The sequence below is a fragment of the Atta cephalotes genome (assembly GCF_000143395.1).
Source record: "Atta cephalotes unplaced genomic scaffold scaffold00058, whole genome shotgun sequence".
NCBI lineage: Eukaryota > Metazoa > Arthropoda > Insecta > Hymenoptera > Formicidae > Atta > Atta cephalotes.
Genome location: NW_012130122.1, coordinates 700,758 through 717,144, shown reverse-complemented (window position 1 = coordinate 717,144; position 16,387 = coordinate 700,758). Strand labels below are relative to the sequence as shown.

Here is a 16,387-nt window from a genome sequence, read left to right as displayed (position 1 = left end):
AAGGGCGAAGCTTGTGACCGTAAACTGATCGTAAAATTGATTGTGGAATTAATTAATATATTAATCCGTTGACAAAATTCAAAAGTGAAGATAGTGAGGGGTTTCCAATAGAGAAGTTACGACAGGAAACAATCGGAGGGGATCTCGACAAATTTATGATACGATTACACGTTAATATTTTTTATGATAGCTTCTTTGTAGTAATATCGGTAGGGCCAAGTGTCAAATAGTATATTAGTGTTTCTAACAGGAAGTTAAAAGAACATGAGGTGCAAAACGCGATTAGAAATGCGAGTCTACACGGTGGTCTTTTTAATAGTGTGCTGCTTCCTGTGTTTTCCATGTGCAAGCGAGGAGCTAAAAGCGAACAATGCCTCAACTTCACTAGGTATAACATTTCATTGATAGACGTGATTTCGTCAAAACCTAGCAATGTCTGTATATTTTTAAAATCGTTTAAATACAGCGCAATTGCATTGAACTGTTATTTCCTGGTTAATATATTTATAATTATTTAAATATATAAATTGTTTAAATATAATATAATTGAATTAAAGAGACAGGGGAGATTATAATTTTCTCAATCATTTCCTATTGAACTTTTAATAAATGATATATTTTGTAAATAATTTCAATACAATTTAATAAAGTTGTATATTATATAAACAAACAACATAATATTTCTAATCATTTTTTATTTTCTAAATTGTTTAAATTACTCAATATATCAAACTGAAAATTATGCGAGTAAAAAATTATGTATGATTTAATTTCTTCGTTTTTTTTTAAAAGTTTTCATTTAAAAGTGAATTAATTGAAAAAAATGAACTTTAAAAAACTAGTTGTTATTATTCAAGCTTCAAAAAATAATTGACTTCACGCTGTTTGTTTCATAATAATTAACTATAATACGCTTTTTGCTACGTTTTTTCATGTAAATAATTTACTCTTCTTGCGCAATATATAGTTCAAGGGGCAATCATAACATAGATCGTTGTAAAATAAAATTATTTCATTTACAAGTCTCAATGATTAATTTTCGCGTAAAATTTCAATAATTAATTGAAGCAGCTTACATCTAACAATAAAAATTTTTGGATATCAATTTCGTATATCTCAAAATCACTCTCATGAAATTGATTTTATAATACTATTTTTCTATATTTATTTACGTAATATTGATTTTACTTATTAATTTAAAATATAACTTATTCTAGACAAGAAAATGGTAGCTCAAATAGCCGCAGGCGAACAGCGACTAGGGGATCAAATTCGCGCTATCCTCAAACATTATCAGCAAGACGATCCGGTCGGGTTACCGGGCGCGCCGATACCGGATCCGATGCCAGTGCCGGATATGAAGCATTCCTTCTCCATAAATACGATAAATCTAAAAAAAATTAACGTTTATGGATTGTCCAAGTTCCGTATCGAACATATAGAATCGGAATTGGCACGTATGCAGGTAAATTAGAACAAAACGTCAGCTGGAAAGATAGAAAAAAATCAAAAAAAATCAAAAAAATATTAGAAACTGAAACTGATGTACAATACTTCTTTTCCGCTCTTGGTTAGATTCTAAAATATATATATACATTTATATGCATATAGTGATACATGTAGAAGATAGTTCGCTGTGTTGCTATTGTTAATAGTTACTATAGTATTATAGTATATAATATAGTTATATAATACAGTATTATGGATAGTTATTAACACAGTTATATGAATAATTTAAAAATAATAAATGTTGATTAAATAAGTAATGTCTATGTAAGTTATTACTTATATATTGATAATGAAGATTACAATATCGTAAATCAATCGATTTCTTTAAAAATAATAACTCTAAAATAAAAACTTTATTATTAAATTTTAATTGATATAATATTTATTTAAAATTTTCAACTATTTTTTATGGTTAAAATGCTTTTAGTAAAGAAATCAAACATTTAATATGCAAATATATGTACATTTGTTGTGTGTATGTGTGTGTGTGTGCGCGCGCGCGCGCGCGCGTGTGTTACGTAGAAAATAAGATGCGCATCATATTTTAAGCAGACGTAGTAGAAAGATGATAACGATATTGTGACTGTATAATGATGAAAGAAGTAAAATATGCTCTTCTAGTAAAATCTTTTTTATTAATTTATCTGAAAAATTTTTTAATTATCAATTTGCAAAGAATGTGTTTTAAAACATAATTTACATTACATGTAAATATTCTGTGTACAAAATATTTTGTAGATTATGTATGTATATATATTTTACATATTTTATTTTTTATATCTTTCTTTTGAAATCATCAAATTTTTGTTTTTTCTTTATTTATATTTACAATTTTCTTATATTATTCACATGAATATCATTCACATGAAGATGTATATTTATATTAAATAATTAAATTTATCTTTATATATATGCACTTGATGTTTATTTTTGCAACTTTATTGTTTTTACTAGAAATGTAAAATAAAAATAATTATCTTTTCGAGGTGTCTGTCGCAGTAAGGATTGACATTCTTGATATTCGCGGATTATACACAATGACATCGTGGATTTCGAGATCCGAAGGAGACTTTTCGGTGAAACTTACTGGCGTGAAAGTCGAAGGTATCGCCAGGCTAGAAGTGAGCACCGATGGCAAATTACAAGCTCAGGATATCGATATGGATTTGACTTTCGATAAAATTGACCTGGACTTTAAGAATCTAGGATTCCTCGGTTCGGTGTTTCAAGGAGTCATCAATTCCGTCGGGAGCTTCATCTTTGACGGCATCAAACCATTCATACTGAAAGAAGTTAATACAAACATAAGGTGCAAGTCTTTTAAAAAAATATTTTTTATTCTTTTAAATCGAAATTATTTAAGTATCAAAATATTTCTTATCCTTTTTAAATCAAAATTTTTTAAACAAATAAATAAAACAAAATGAGATGAATAGATCATAAGAAAAAGAAAATAACAAGGAAAAAAATATATATATATATATATATATATATATGAAGAATGAAAATAATAATTAATTCTTTAAAACGACAATCGAAACTAATGCCGATTTTAATTTAGATTTTTTTATGACATTGTTTTTTTAAATATCAATATCTATATAATTTAAATTACATATTTTTTTATAAAGTTCCATGTATTTTTAACAATAATAAATAAATTTTTCCTTTTTTTTTTTTTAAAAAAAAGAGAGAATTTATTTTCCGGCTTGTGTGTGTTTATATTTTTTCTCAACAATATATGATATATTTCAGGGGCGAAGTGAATAAACAAATATCACAATTACCACAATACTTTCCGAATTCGATTTCACCCTTCGATATGGCGATTGCAGAAGCTCGAAAGCAGGTTTCTCAGATGGGCTATGATCCATACCAACTAAAAGATTATACCCAAAGCGTCGGTATATTCACTATGACCTCGTCACATACCTGGATCACCGGTTTAGCCAGTTTCTATCGCATGGGAAATATAACCATCACTATGGAGAATGGAACTGTAAGTGCAATTTTTTTATAAGAGATCTAATTAACTAGCATATTAATATATCTTCAATCAAAGAGTTCCAAGTGGATCTAAAAATATTGCTGTAATAGGTATACGAAAAGTATCTATTTCGAAAAACTGTAACATTTAGATTTTAGATAGATGAGTTATAATTTAATTTAAAATAAATAAACATCTACGAAATTGCTAAACGCAAAGCAATTGCATCGGCCATAATCGCGACCATAAATATTGCGTAAATATTACGTTTGTAAAGGTACGTTTGTAAATCGTTATAGTGTGCGGTTTTTGGATTTTGCACGTGCGTAGGTGACGCTTATCGCAGATTTAATTTGTATTTACATACATATACGGCACCTTATATAGATATATGCGCTTCTGGATGTCGGCACCCAAGAACTTGAGGGTAAGACGCATTGGGAGATGAGCGTGATCGGTGGCTTCCTGTCGCGTGCCGGCACCGTGTCCTTCACCGTCCAATACTTTCGGGTTCAAATAAAGCTGGCTCAGCCATTGGATACGCGGAAACGCGCTACATTAGAAGAACTGGAGCTCGAGTTAGGCAACATCCAAGCGAGATTCCACGGCGCCAGAACGCTCGATTATCTCGTGGAAGCGAGCATTAATATACTACCAAACCTTTTAAGGTAAACCATACGTAATAGCCCCGGCCTTGTAAAATATGCGTCTCGCATCATCGATTTCAAGGCGACGTCCGTAATCGGCGATTTTCTGACACGGATCTAATCACAATGAGCATTAGGAAACATGTCTAATACATATCAATAAACAAAATTGTAGTATTCTTGTAATCTCGGAAAATTGTTAACGAATGTTTCGCTTAAATCCTCTACGTTTCGAAATATTTGATTGTTTATAATATTTAAAATATTTGATATTTGGTATTAAATAATCTTACTTGCGTTTTCTAGCTTCCCCAAAATTCTTTTAAGGTCATATGTTACAATCAGAATGATTTGGGATTTAGAGAATTAATATTAATTTAGGCTCAACTTTATACTCTTTATTTTTTTCTTAAAAATAGAAAAAGATGAAGAATAACTTGAATCGAAATTAAATTTAAATTAATCTATATTGGTGGAAAACGGGCTAAGAACCGGTTTCATCACCTCTGATTAACTTGATCAGTCGATTATTCTATGAAATTGACCAATCGCATTTGTCATTAAGCAAAATTGACTAATCACGATTGACATTTAATTGATCAATTGAACTAATCAGAGATGGTAAAACTGATTCTATTTATATATTTTTATTTTTTTTTATTAAACACTCACATATCAGATATTTAACTATGGAAAATACGATTCTGTGTTATATTTTAATTTTTTTTTTTTTTACTTCTTTTAAATACTCTTTGTTTAAGTTTCTAACTGTGCCTTTTTATTCTTACTTTCATAGATATCAAATCATGGATGCGATCGAAGGACCGTTAAAGAGACGTATACAAGAGGAATTGGACAAGGTAAACATGGAGAAATTGATTGACGAGAAAATTCCGATGATTGAGGAACAGGCTAGATGGATGCAGGGTTTAACACCCGCAGAGGAAACAATCTTGGAGGAACCGCTGCCACCAAACAGTCAAGACGATCAAACGCCATTCTCTGAGAGCGAGGAAGAACGAGGACCGTCATAAGAAAGGCATTCATAGATCATAATCGAATGTTATTCAAACGTTTAACTCAGGCCTGTCCAATTTGAGCTCCGAAGCCAAAACGCAAAGTTATCGACTCAAAAAAATTCAATGTGAGTAAGATTTCGGGAACTGTAAAGTGTTGATATGCATCTAAGTGACACTTATCAACACTCTATAGTTCTAAAATCTTACTAACATTGAGTTTTTCTATGTCGATGATTTTGCGTTTTAACTCCGAAGCTCAAATTGGACAGGCCTGGTTTAACATCATTCTAGAGAGCCAATTCGAGACAAAGTCCTTTATAATGTAAACACGTATTGTACATTATGCGTGATATATGCGCATGTATTTTAATGTATAATAGGTATACATATACATGTGCATTCTGATTTTTTAAACATCTTGTGTCACGCGACGGAATTCTACTTACAATTTATAAATGGAATTCTGTGAATGTCGAATTGTTTAATAGCAGCTTTGCAACATGAAAAAAGTGAAAAATGTATGCACGATTTCGATGTTTGGCACAGATGCGTAATTTATGGCCGATAGATAATTCAATAATGATAATTCAATAATGATAATTTAATAATTTGGCTAAATTGAAAAAATATTTATTGCGATTTATTTTTTTTATGCACATAAATTTTTGCATGCCATAAGTGGTATTGTTAGGATTTAAATACTCAACAGCATAAATGCGTTTTTAAAAAAAAAATTTGATTTTAAATTTGATTTTAAATCAAATTTATATCGTATATTATAAAATAAATATTTGTCAAATTTACAACTGTAGTATGTAAATTAAATAATATAATTGCAATTTTATTGAAAGTATATAAAATTACACATTCAAAAATGATTGTTTAAGTAAAATATTGAAATTAAATTTTTATTAAAAAAAGAACATTACTAGTAACATTATTAGAAACACATAATTATAATTAAAGCAAATTAATAATTTATAAGAATTATATATAAATTTAATGGCAATTATTCAATGACAATAATGAGCAAAATACAAAATTAAATTGATATTAAACTTTTATTAAAGAAAATGTTATTAGCAAAATATTATATTTAGCTTAATACAAAGCGAATAAAATTACAAATGACTATGCGAAAAGTATCGCAAGAATAAAATCGTTTGAATGTGAAATATATATTTATTATTATTATTATATATGCGTTTAATTGAACTTGAACACAATTGCAACCATCTAACTAATACAAATATAAGTGCATTACATAATATCTCGTCTATAATTCTAGCTTCTTGATTGTGACGCGAGTAATTATAATACCGAGTGATTTACCTATATTAATCATACATATTTTATGCAACTCACATTCCTTGCCAAAAAGAAGTGTTACGTAAACAACCTATAAGTATAAACTCTAAATCGAATTGTCAAGCTAACGATAACACGAATAAATTAAATGAACGATTACGTAAGAGCAACAAGCTGTACAGAACATACGCAATAGCAGTTGTTACATTTTAATAGCGAGTCACGGCGGTATGAACCGTTCGAAACTAATCGCCGAGACGAACCCGAATGATGTAATGTCTACAGTCTAACAGCGTCGTAAAACTTCATAATATGCCGTTGTTCTCATTCGTGTCTTTTAAAGCTATGAGAAAATAATTAATACAATGCAACTGTACATGCATGTTTTTATACAATTTTCTAATTATGGCTCATTACGCTATATATTAAAGTCATCCAAACTTGAGTCACGATCGTAATTATCGAATCGATCTATTAATTTCCGCTCTCGGAATGTCTTATATGCAATCGAGTGTGAATGTTTATTTTTAACATAATAGAATACAAATCTAACTCTGCAGTCTTTTTTTATCTATCTTAAACTGTAACGTAAATAACGATCGTGACCCTTGCTGACAGACTGCAATGCTAATACATTTACATATATACACATATATATATATGTGTGTATATGTACATACAGAGTGTCCTGAAATTTATAAATCGATTAAAATACCATAGTGAAAAATTTTTCAAAAAATTAAACGCTGAAATGCGTGCTTACTAATATTATACGATTCATACGGATAACTGATAGGCGACTAAACGTAACTTGTAATTGGCTGTATTTGAATTCTTATATCTCAAAAACTACTGCTTCAAATAAAAATGTACATATAACTTTTTTTATTTAATTTTTCGATATCTGTCTTGCTGCAGTATTTTGATTCGCAAATTTCGGAACGCCCTATATACACGTAGTAAAAATATTAGCAAATGTAATATTAACGTAATTGTACTGATCGATTGTATACACATAATAATAGACATTTGCGAGGAAGCCGAACAACGCGAATCGGCCTGAAATTCGTTGCAAAGATATTTAAAAATTCAAACATTCAAGAAACTAAAACGATTAATTTTTTTCTCAAAATTTGATTGTTCGTTTCTTGATAGGTCAAATGCTATTACAGACAATAGTATATACATCTCTGCAAACTATTGATTTTGAAGACAATCATAGTTCTAAAAAAATTATTCGGACATTTCATTTTGACGATTAATTTCTCAATCATTTTCGCGATATCCGGAAACACCTCAGCGCATTACTTGGTCTTGATGGCCGGCCAATAGGTTTGTCGTATAATTGGCACAAATCGCTCGCTCGGCGCTGGTAAAGCCCATTTCCATTTGGGTGCCGTAATAGTCAGAATACCATCGGAAGACAATCTGGGCTTCACCTGACCGATGTCGTAACCATGCGGCAGCAAATAACGACGGGTAAACTGTCGCGACACATAGCCGTGGCTATCCTTCCTCTCATGATGCTTGGCCTCAATGGTGATGTACTTGTCGTCGGTGCGAACGGTGACTTCCTCCGGCGTGAACTGTTGTACGTCCACCACTATCCGATATTTATCCGCGTCACATTCGACTGTTGCCCATCCGTCCATCTCATTTTTAAATACGTAATCGCGCAATCGCCGGAACCTGCCGATGAGTGACGGCATTCGCCACAGATCGTCATCATGCAGACTCAGCCTCTGAAAGTGTTCCTCCATCTCACGATGGTAGCGATCTATATCGTCCCACCAATCACGGAATATGCTTCTCGATACCAATGCCATGATTTCCTGCAGGAATTAGGAATTAACAGATCATTATTTACCTGATTTAATTTTGTCACATGTAATAAATTATCACTTTTATTATAGAATTTGGAGAGCTTTTGAAAGATAAAACGTAATTGATAATAATCGAATATAAATAAAATCTAAATGCGACATAATGAATAATAAATATCTATAGATATAAATGATGATAATAAGAGGAACATAAATAATTTTATTATATTTGATCAATAATTATAATATATTTAATAAGTGTACAAACTGAAATTATCAAAAAAGAGTGTTTAAGTATTTAAAGAAATTTAAAGAAATTTTAATGAGTTTAAAATTTAGAAAGCAATAATTGAATATTAAAATCTATATATAAATATAATATATAGTAAATGTAGATTTAATAATAATATTAATAATTGTATTATATTTAATATAAATTATATTATAACATAACTAATAAATGTGTAAGCTGAAATTGTTAGAGAAGAATAATAAACATCTAATACTTACTTAAAGTACTTATTTAAATAAGTACTTTAGTTAAAATAATTATTTTAAAAAATTTTGATGAGTCTAAACTCTGGAAAACAATATTAAATGATATAACTTATATTCAAAAGTCTTAACAAATGTAATAAATTCTCTTTTAATCGTAGTTTTATCATTGTTTCATATAAAAAGGCTATTATTTATTTGTCATAATTTTAAATGTAAAAGCAGCAAAAAGTGCATAATAATTCAATTAATCTGCGTGATTATTAAGCAATCATTGACAGTGATGCGTGTGATTAGGAGACAAGTCATAATACGCACTTTGTCGACTTTGAAAATCACTCGTTTCGTTAACACTCGATGTCGGATGCTCGATTTGAAATTATTTCGAAATTATTTGTCGAACTGCGCAGTAAGAGATCTTTGCTGCGAGAACTCGCTTCCTCCAAGCATGAATTCCTCTTTGCGACTAACTGCGCAATAATTACTAGTGCACCGATTTATATTCAGTTTGCCGCTCTTTTCGAGACCGTTTGATCGCGCGGCGCGTGCACATGCGCATGATTACAGAGATCCCGCACGATTTTTCGTTCTTATTAGGATCATTTAAATTGATAATAAATTATATTGTAACATTTAATAAAATTAAACAAGTGTCTAAATTTAAATATCTTATTATATTTTTATGACTTATTAAAATGAAAGAATCAAATGGTTAATTTTTAATTATTTGGTTTCTTATTATTTTGGTTTTAACAATTTTTTCCATATTTTAAAATTTGTATTCCAACATACACACACACACACACACACACACACATACACACGCGCGCGCGCGCGCACGCACGCACCTACGTACGTATTACATTATATATACTAAATTTTTAATAAAATTAAACATTATTATCGAAAAGTCAATCCTATTTGATTAGAGAAAGGAACAAAATAAAAAACATATCAATTCCAAAAATAAAATCTTTATTAAAGGTTTATTTCAATTTATTTATTCCGTTTGTATCATTCGTTTTTCTTAGATAAAATTCCATAGTATAAAATTTAATTAATATTAAGAGCATGACTATATTAAATGCAGGCAAGGGAAAAAATGTACCATATATAAATTTGACATATTTTATATATAATTATATATATTTATATATAAAATATATATAAGATTTTTTCCCGGATATGTAATAAGAAATATTTTTGCATTTCTTTAACAAATCTTTGTTGACTACAGTTCACTTCATATAGTTACATGGTCCTTTCCAGCAAAAGACATAGTATAACACATCTGAAAAGCACTCACAATCTTCTCTTTACATATTCAGGTACATTTATATTACATACATTTACAAATATATATTAGGTGTAGTAAAAAAAATCCATTATTTTTCCATTCAATTTCATGCAAAAATAATGGATTTCTTTTTACTACATCTAATATAATTACAAATATTTAATATTCTATATATAAAGACATATATTTTGGTATTGTTCGTAGCTATTACTAATTGTATCTATTTCGAATGAGACTTTAGTCATCGAAACATTTTGTCTACTTTTATTGGCAAATGGATAATAACCAAAAAAAGCATAGAATTTTATACATGAAGTCAGCACCCAATTTGTAAATCAAATACTATTATAATAGCACGCAATGATATTTCAACATTTTTATAAACATTTATTTAGATAATTAGATATTACGACTATACTTAATCTTCTATGGACTTTGTTCAAATGGCACATAAAATATTTACACCATTTGTGTTTAAAAATTATTTTTACGATCATAACTTCTCTATAATTGGCTCTAACAACTTATATGGGTTCAGAATGCCATTTGGATCCATCATTTTCTTCAAATCATACATCATTTGAATCTCGGAAGAACTTCGACTCAAATGAAGATATTTAGTTTTTTTGAAGCCAATACCATGTTCGGCACTAATGCTTCCCTGGCATTTTGACACGTATTCGAAAATAAATGGTTCCAATTGCGCGGCTACATCTTCGTAATATTCTGGTATGGAGACTTGTACATGGAGATTTCCATCGCCTAAAAATAAGAAAAAAAGAAATTATTTGCAAATATCAAACTTGTTTCAAGATATTTGAATTCTTGTTATAAAAATTATACCTAAATGACCATAACCACTAATCCTGATAATCCGAGGATCCCGTATTTGCTTGCGAAGCACCTCGATGACATTATAAAAAGATAAAAGAGGTAAAGAGATATCGTACTTAAATACGTAACCCTCTCGTAAGACGCCTTCGCTAATTCTTTCTCGAAGTGCCCATATGGTCTAAAAGTTTAATTTAAAACTTTAAATATAGCTTATTCTTTCAAAATCCAAATATGATACATGTAAATGTTCAATTACATTTCTAGGAATCAAACGTAGTATGAAAAATTTGTTTTTAAATGTTCATAATAAATTTTTTAAATTGTTACATCTTCATTTTGTTTCTGTGTCCTGTTACGATATTTGTAATCCACTATGCTTGAATAATCAATTAGGGACAATCAAAGAAGCTCATCTTTAGGATAGTTAATTTGTAAACAGATCAACAGTCATCATATTGTAAAAACATAGTAATACATAAAATTGTCTAAAATTGTCTCATTACTTCTGATAATTTTATTAAGCATTTTTTAGTTGTGTTTAATTCTTTATTTGCGTGTGCACAAGTAAATATTATGAGTATTTCTACTATAGATCCTCCGGATTCTTGTTAAGCCATAATAATTCCGGATAGAATACAGTCATAGAACATTCTCATGGCATGATTTATCACTTTATATAAACTTATAAATGAATTTAATTTATAATTTTAATTATAAGTGATAAATAAGATCATGATAATGTCTTTATGATATTGCTATAATTTTTGTATTCTACCTGAGATATGAATATAATCAATATGATATAAATAAACTTTCGATCACATACATCAAGCTTTTTTGATTCATTAGTCATTGTGCCATCTTCAATGAGGTCACCATTAATAGCTTTTTCCACGAACGAGGATAACTTTTCTTCGTCATGGACCAAATGGCTACCTGAAGTTTCAATTATCATATAAAATTCGTGACCATCCTCGCGGCTCGTTAATGGATTCTTCATGCCAAGATTATTAATGGAAACGTCTATAGATAGGCGATCCATCATTTCACAGGAAGACAGAATTTCACCTAGATGATGTTTCGCTAAAAAATATGTTTTTAACACCTTATCGAAACTCGCTAATCCTAAAATAAAATATATGTATTTTAGTGAAGCAAAGTTTTGTAACAAGATTGTAACAAGAAGCGTGGGTATATTTTGTAATTTAATTTATATATTACTATAAAACTAGTAATAGTAATATATTAATTTATTATTATTATTTTTTTATTATTATTTATTATTATTAGTATTTTTGTATTTTATATACGATTAAAGCATACCTAGAAATGCGACATTTTTGGCCTTCGGCAACGGTGGACATTGAATAGCCACTTTGGTTATAATACCTAATGTTCCTTCAGATCCTATAAAGATATGTTTCAAGTGGTATCCAGTATTATTCTTCTTTAACGTATTCAATGCATCTACAATATCACCGTTAGCCTTCACCTGAATAAAGAAAGACATTTATTTATCTAATATTACTTTCGATTATATTAAACTACAATATGTAGAAAAAATTTCAATCAACAAAAATGAAAATTTTAATTTTTCTAAATTAAAAAAATCTAAATTGTTTTTTTTCCTAAATTTTCAATAATGATTATAAAATTAATAATAAAAATAAATAATTAAAAAAAAATAGAAATAATTTTAATTTATAAAAATTTTAGACATATTATACAAGACAAAATATAACAAAAATTGATAGATATAATTATTTATGTTTTTAATATTGTCATACATTTAAATTTTATATATGTATATAAAACATAATAACAATAATTATTTTATGAAATAATAAAATTATTATTTTAAATTATATAATACATAATCAAATTTGTATTCAAATTCAACTTACTGCTTCAATTCCCAAGATATTTCCATGTAGATTGCCATAACGCAAAAGTCGCAATCCGCCTGCATTTGTAGATACACACCCACCTATTAGACAGCTTCCTTTAGCCCCAAGATCCAAGGGCATCATTAAGTCAACTGTAGACAAGTGATTGTCCAAATCTTGTAAAATGCAACCAGCCTCGCATGTCAGTATACCTAACATGATAGTACCCAGAGTTTTTATTAATATAATAGTATCGCAAAAGAGAAGCGAATAATTGTTCATGATGTTTTTTGACTATTTGAGACTTCAAGATATCTTACTATAATATTATTCGCATCTATTATTCTTTGAAAAATATATTTTCAGAGGACATATCATCATTAAGAAAAGAGAAAAATGTTTAAATTCAATTCTTGTAATTCAAGGAGCGTACTGCAGATTAAATTATATTCAAAGAATATATGAATTAAATTAAATCTTTTTAACTTTATAAATATTTAAATAAAAGATTTAGATGTAGTAACAAAATTTGATATTAGATGTAATCATAAAATAAATGAAGATTTTTGCTTAACTTTTTTAATAATTTCTTTTCCAAAGATATTTACATTCGAGTTGATGTCATACTAATCGTACCTACCTGTCAATTCATTCGTGTCCAAAATTTTATTCATGAGCTTCAAAGAAATAACAATTTCATCAAATATTGGGTTCGAACCACCAACGAGACCAGTGTTTCCACTTTGCGGGCAAACTGCTAATCGTTGCTCGTTGCAATATTTTAGTATTGCGCACACTTCCTCAGTGGATGTCGGTTTCAACACAAGCTTACTTGCACCTACATTTATGTCAACTATTATATATGAATTAAAAATGTAAAAAAAAATTTCACTCTGAAAATTAAAATATATTTCTTCTATTTGAACTATTATAAAAAAATATAACCACACTTTCTAATCTCCATTTTTACATAAATTGAAAGAAGATATTTTAAACATACTAAAAATAGCATACTATAGAAAATTTACCTTATTTTAAAAAGAAGTAAATATGAATTCCTTAAATTGAAATTTGAAATTATATTTTTTGATTCTTTATAAATTCTTATTTTATTGCCTATTAAAAAAGATTATGTAACCTTATTCATTTAACAATAAAGTTCATATGTATATATGATTACTGAACACGTATACAAAATTTTAATGTTAAATATGTAAATAGAATATGTGAATTCTCAGATTATCCTAATAAAATCATAAAATATATACATTTCAACTTTATTTATAGTATGTTGTAATTATCATATTTCCATCACAACAAAAATTCCATTAAGACAAAAAATTTTTTTCTGCTAATATTTCCTAAAAATTTTTGTAATTAAAGATGTTTTTTTATTATTTACCCTTTTGTGCTTACCCCTTACAGTTTTCGCAAAGTCGATATTGTAATGTTCGCATTCATCCGGATCTGTGATGAGGTGACTGGAGCCAAGCAACGATTCGAAAAAGCGAACATCTGCATCCGTGACTGTAGCATAGGGTCCGCGTTGAATTTTGTACCTGATCGAAGTTAATTCAGGTTTCGCGGCGCCGGTCGAATAGTAGCGACCAGTGATTTTCCTGGAACATCTTGTGATGGCCTTATTACATTGAAGCAGAATGCCCATCAGTGCGTTTTGCATCTTGTTTTCTACGATAAATTAATCCTAAAAAAGAACAAAAAATATATTAATATTTATATAAATATTTATAATTTCATAATTATAATTTTTAGCTTTTATTCTTTTCATATAAAATCCATAAAAATAATGTATTACAATACAAAGAAAACAAAGATATCATTTTATCAAAAAGATATTCCTCACTTCACACAATTGATCGGTAAAAGAAAAGGAAAGAAAAAAAAATTTGGAAAAGTTTGCTACTTAAAGATCAGTGTAAATCATTATGTATTTTGATCATTGTACTTAAGTAATGCCATAAATCAGATTCATAATTTTAAAATGTTGTTTTTGTCGTAAACAAAAATCTGTCAAAGAAAAATACATTTGTAAATAAACAGAATAGTGACAATTAAGTCACATGGCAATAATTCGAATTGAAATACACTTTTTTAAATAAATTTTGAAATACATAAAAATTGCAAATTATAGTTGCTCATTGCACGTAAATCCCTAAGTAACATTTGTATTTCAATATATTCCAGATAGCCAAATAAGGGCAACATGTTACCATTTTGCTATTACTTATTCCGTATTCAATTTCATCAAACTAAAGCCAAGATGTTTCCACAAACTGTCTGTTGTTCTGATATCGCGTAAAATCTTCCTTAGAATTCAATAAACTGCTGGCAAGTTGTCATCATGCATGCATGGCGTGCCGTCAGTTTGCTGTCAACGTGACGAGTTTATTATTTCTCAATGTATACTCTTACAATTTCGTAAATTCATGAAATCTATTTGCCCTCCTGATGCTAACTCAGTTCACATTAGATTCCAATGACAGCAAATTGTCGACAAATTGAAAACAATGCATGCAGTGCATCAATTTGTTCCATATGCTAAATCTCGCTTGGCTATCTAGGATGTTTATATTGTAATATGAATTATAAATTTTCAATCTGTGATATGTCAAAATACGGCCAATTCCAAATTATATATACTGAAATTCATAAAAAAAATTAATATTTTTTCCGATAAATTTCGATCTTTTATGCAATATTAGACGCTTCTAAAAAATTAATGCCCATATTTTTTAAATCACTTTTCATATGTATTATATTGTTTCTATGCATATTCTCATATAGGATACGTTCCGCATGAAATACAGATACTGACAGTGCTGAAAATATATATATAATTCATCTGTCGCACTTTATAAATTGTCAGCTATTTCGGAATACACTTATATATTAGCATAATTTCGTGATTTCAGCATAACTTGTCGACACAATAAATCATAATTTGCTATTGAAACTACCGCCATCTTCAGGTCATTTGTCAACTTCAACGAATCTCTGTTCGTATATATTATCGACACGGTAGTTTCGTATATATTATAAGAATGACGCAAGCCTTCATGATTGAATAAGAAAATATTTAAAAAAACCATTTACATTACAATCAACTTATTTTTTATAATTAAATTTTGTATTTTTCATCTATTTTGTTTTTCTTTTAATTATAAGTACATACCTTTCATCTTAAGAATAAAAAAAGTGTAGAAATATATAAATACAACTGCAATGAGATCTAAAAAGATGAGAGCTAAAAAGATCAGAGTCTTGCATAACGCACAACATATAATGAAGGAAATGAATCAAATCCTTCATTTCCTTCATTTCTTTTTTTTCATGAAATAAAAAACTAATTGGTTGATTTTCTTATGCTTTATGCATTATGCGTTATGCAATGATTTGTACTTTAACTTTAAGTCCTTATCAGACTAGCTTGCCAATTCCTAATTAACGATCCTATTTTAGCTAATCACAATGTAGCAAGGACCTGCATCATGTTTGATTGAAACAGAATTAGGCAACTATGAATTGTAAATGGTATCTCTGACAAGCTAATATGATCTTACG

At 28.7% G+C, this 16,387-nt stretch overlaps 3 protein-coding genes across 3 annotated transcripts; 1 reads left to right on the top strand and 2 right to left on the bottom strand.

Moving 5' to 3' along the window:
• Window positions 1-264: 264 nt before the first annotated feature.
• LOC105623473 lies at window positions 265-5,177 on the top strand. The gene is made up of 6 exons (XM_012204867.1): window positions 265-388; window positions 1,218-1,465; window positions 2,496-2,818; window positions 3,265-3,508; window positions 3,884-4,164; window positions 4,940-5,177. Exons 1-6 carry the CDS (start codon window positions 265-267, stop codon window positions 5,175-5,177), a joined length of 1,458 nt encoding a protein of 485 aa, XP_012060257.1.
• A 2,597-nt stretch (window positions 5,178-7,774) lies between these two features.
• Window positions 7,775-9,121, bottom strand: LOC105623472 (protein lethal(2)essential for life-like). Its single transcript, XM_012204866.1, has 2 exons — window positions 9,107-9,121; window positions 7,775-8,302 (listed from the first exon to the last, which is right to left on the bottom strand). Exon 2 carries the CDS (start codon window positions 8,294-8,296, stop codon window positions 7,775-7,777), a length of 522 nt encoding a protein of 173 aa, XP_012060256.1. The 5' UTR covers window positions 8,297-8,302; window positions 9,107-9,121.
• Window positions 9,122-10,578: 1,457 nt separating this feature from the next.
• LOC105623515 (D-2-hydroxyglutarate dehydrogenase, mitochondrial) lies at window positions 10,579-14,486 on the bottom strand. The gene is made up of 7 exons (XM_012204907.1): window positions 14,222-14,486; window positions 13,446-13,643; window positions 12,824-13,017; window positions 12,243-12,411; window positions 11,746-12,044; window positions 10,929-11,097; window positions 10,579-10,847 (listed from the first exon to the last, which is right to left on the bottom strand). The coding sequence occupies exons 1-7, from the start codon at window positions 14,484-14,486 to the stop codon at window positions 10,579-10,581; spliced, it is 1,563 nt and encodes a 520-aa protein (XP_012060297.1).
• Between the last annotated feature and the right edge of the window lie 1,901 nt (window positions 14,487-16,387).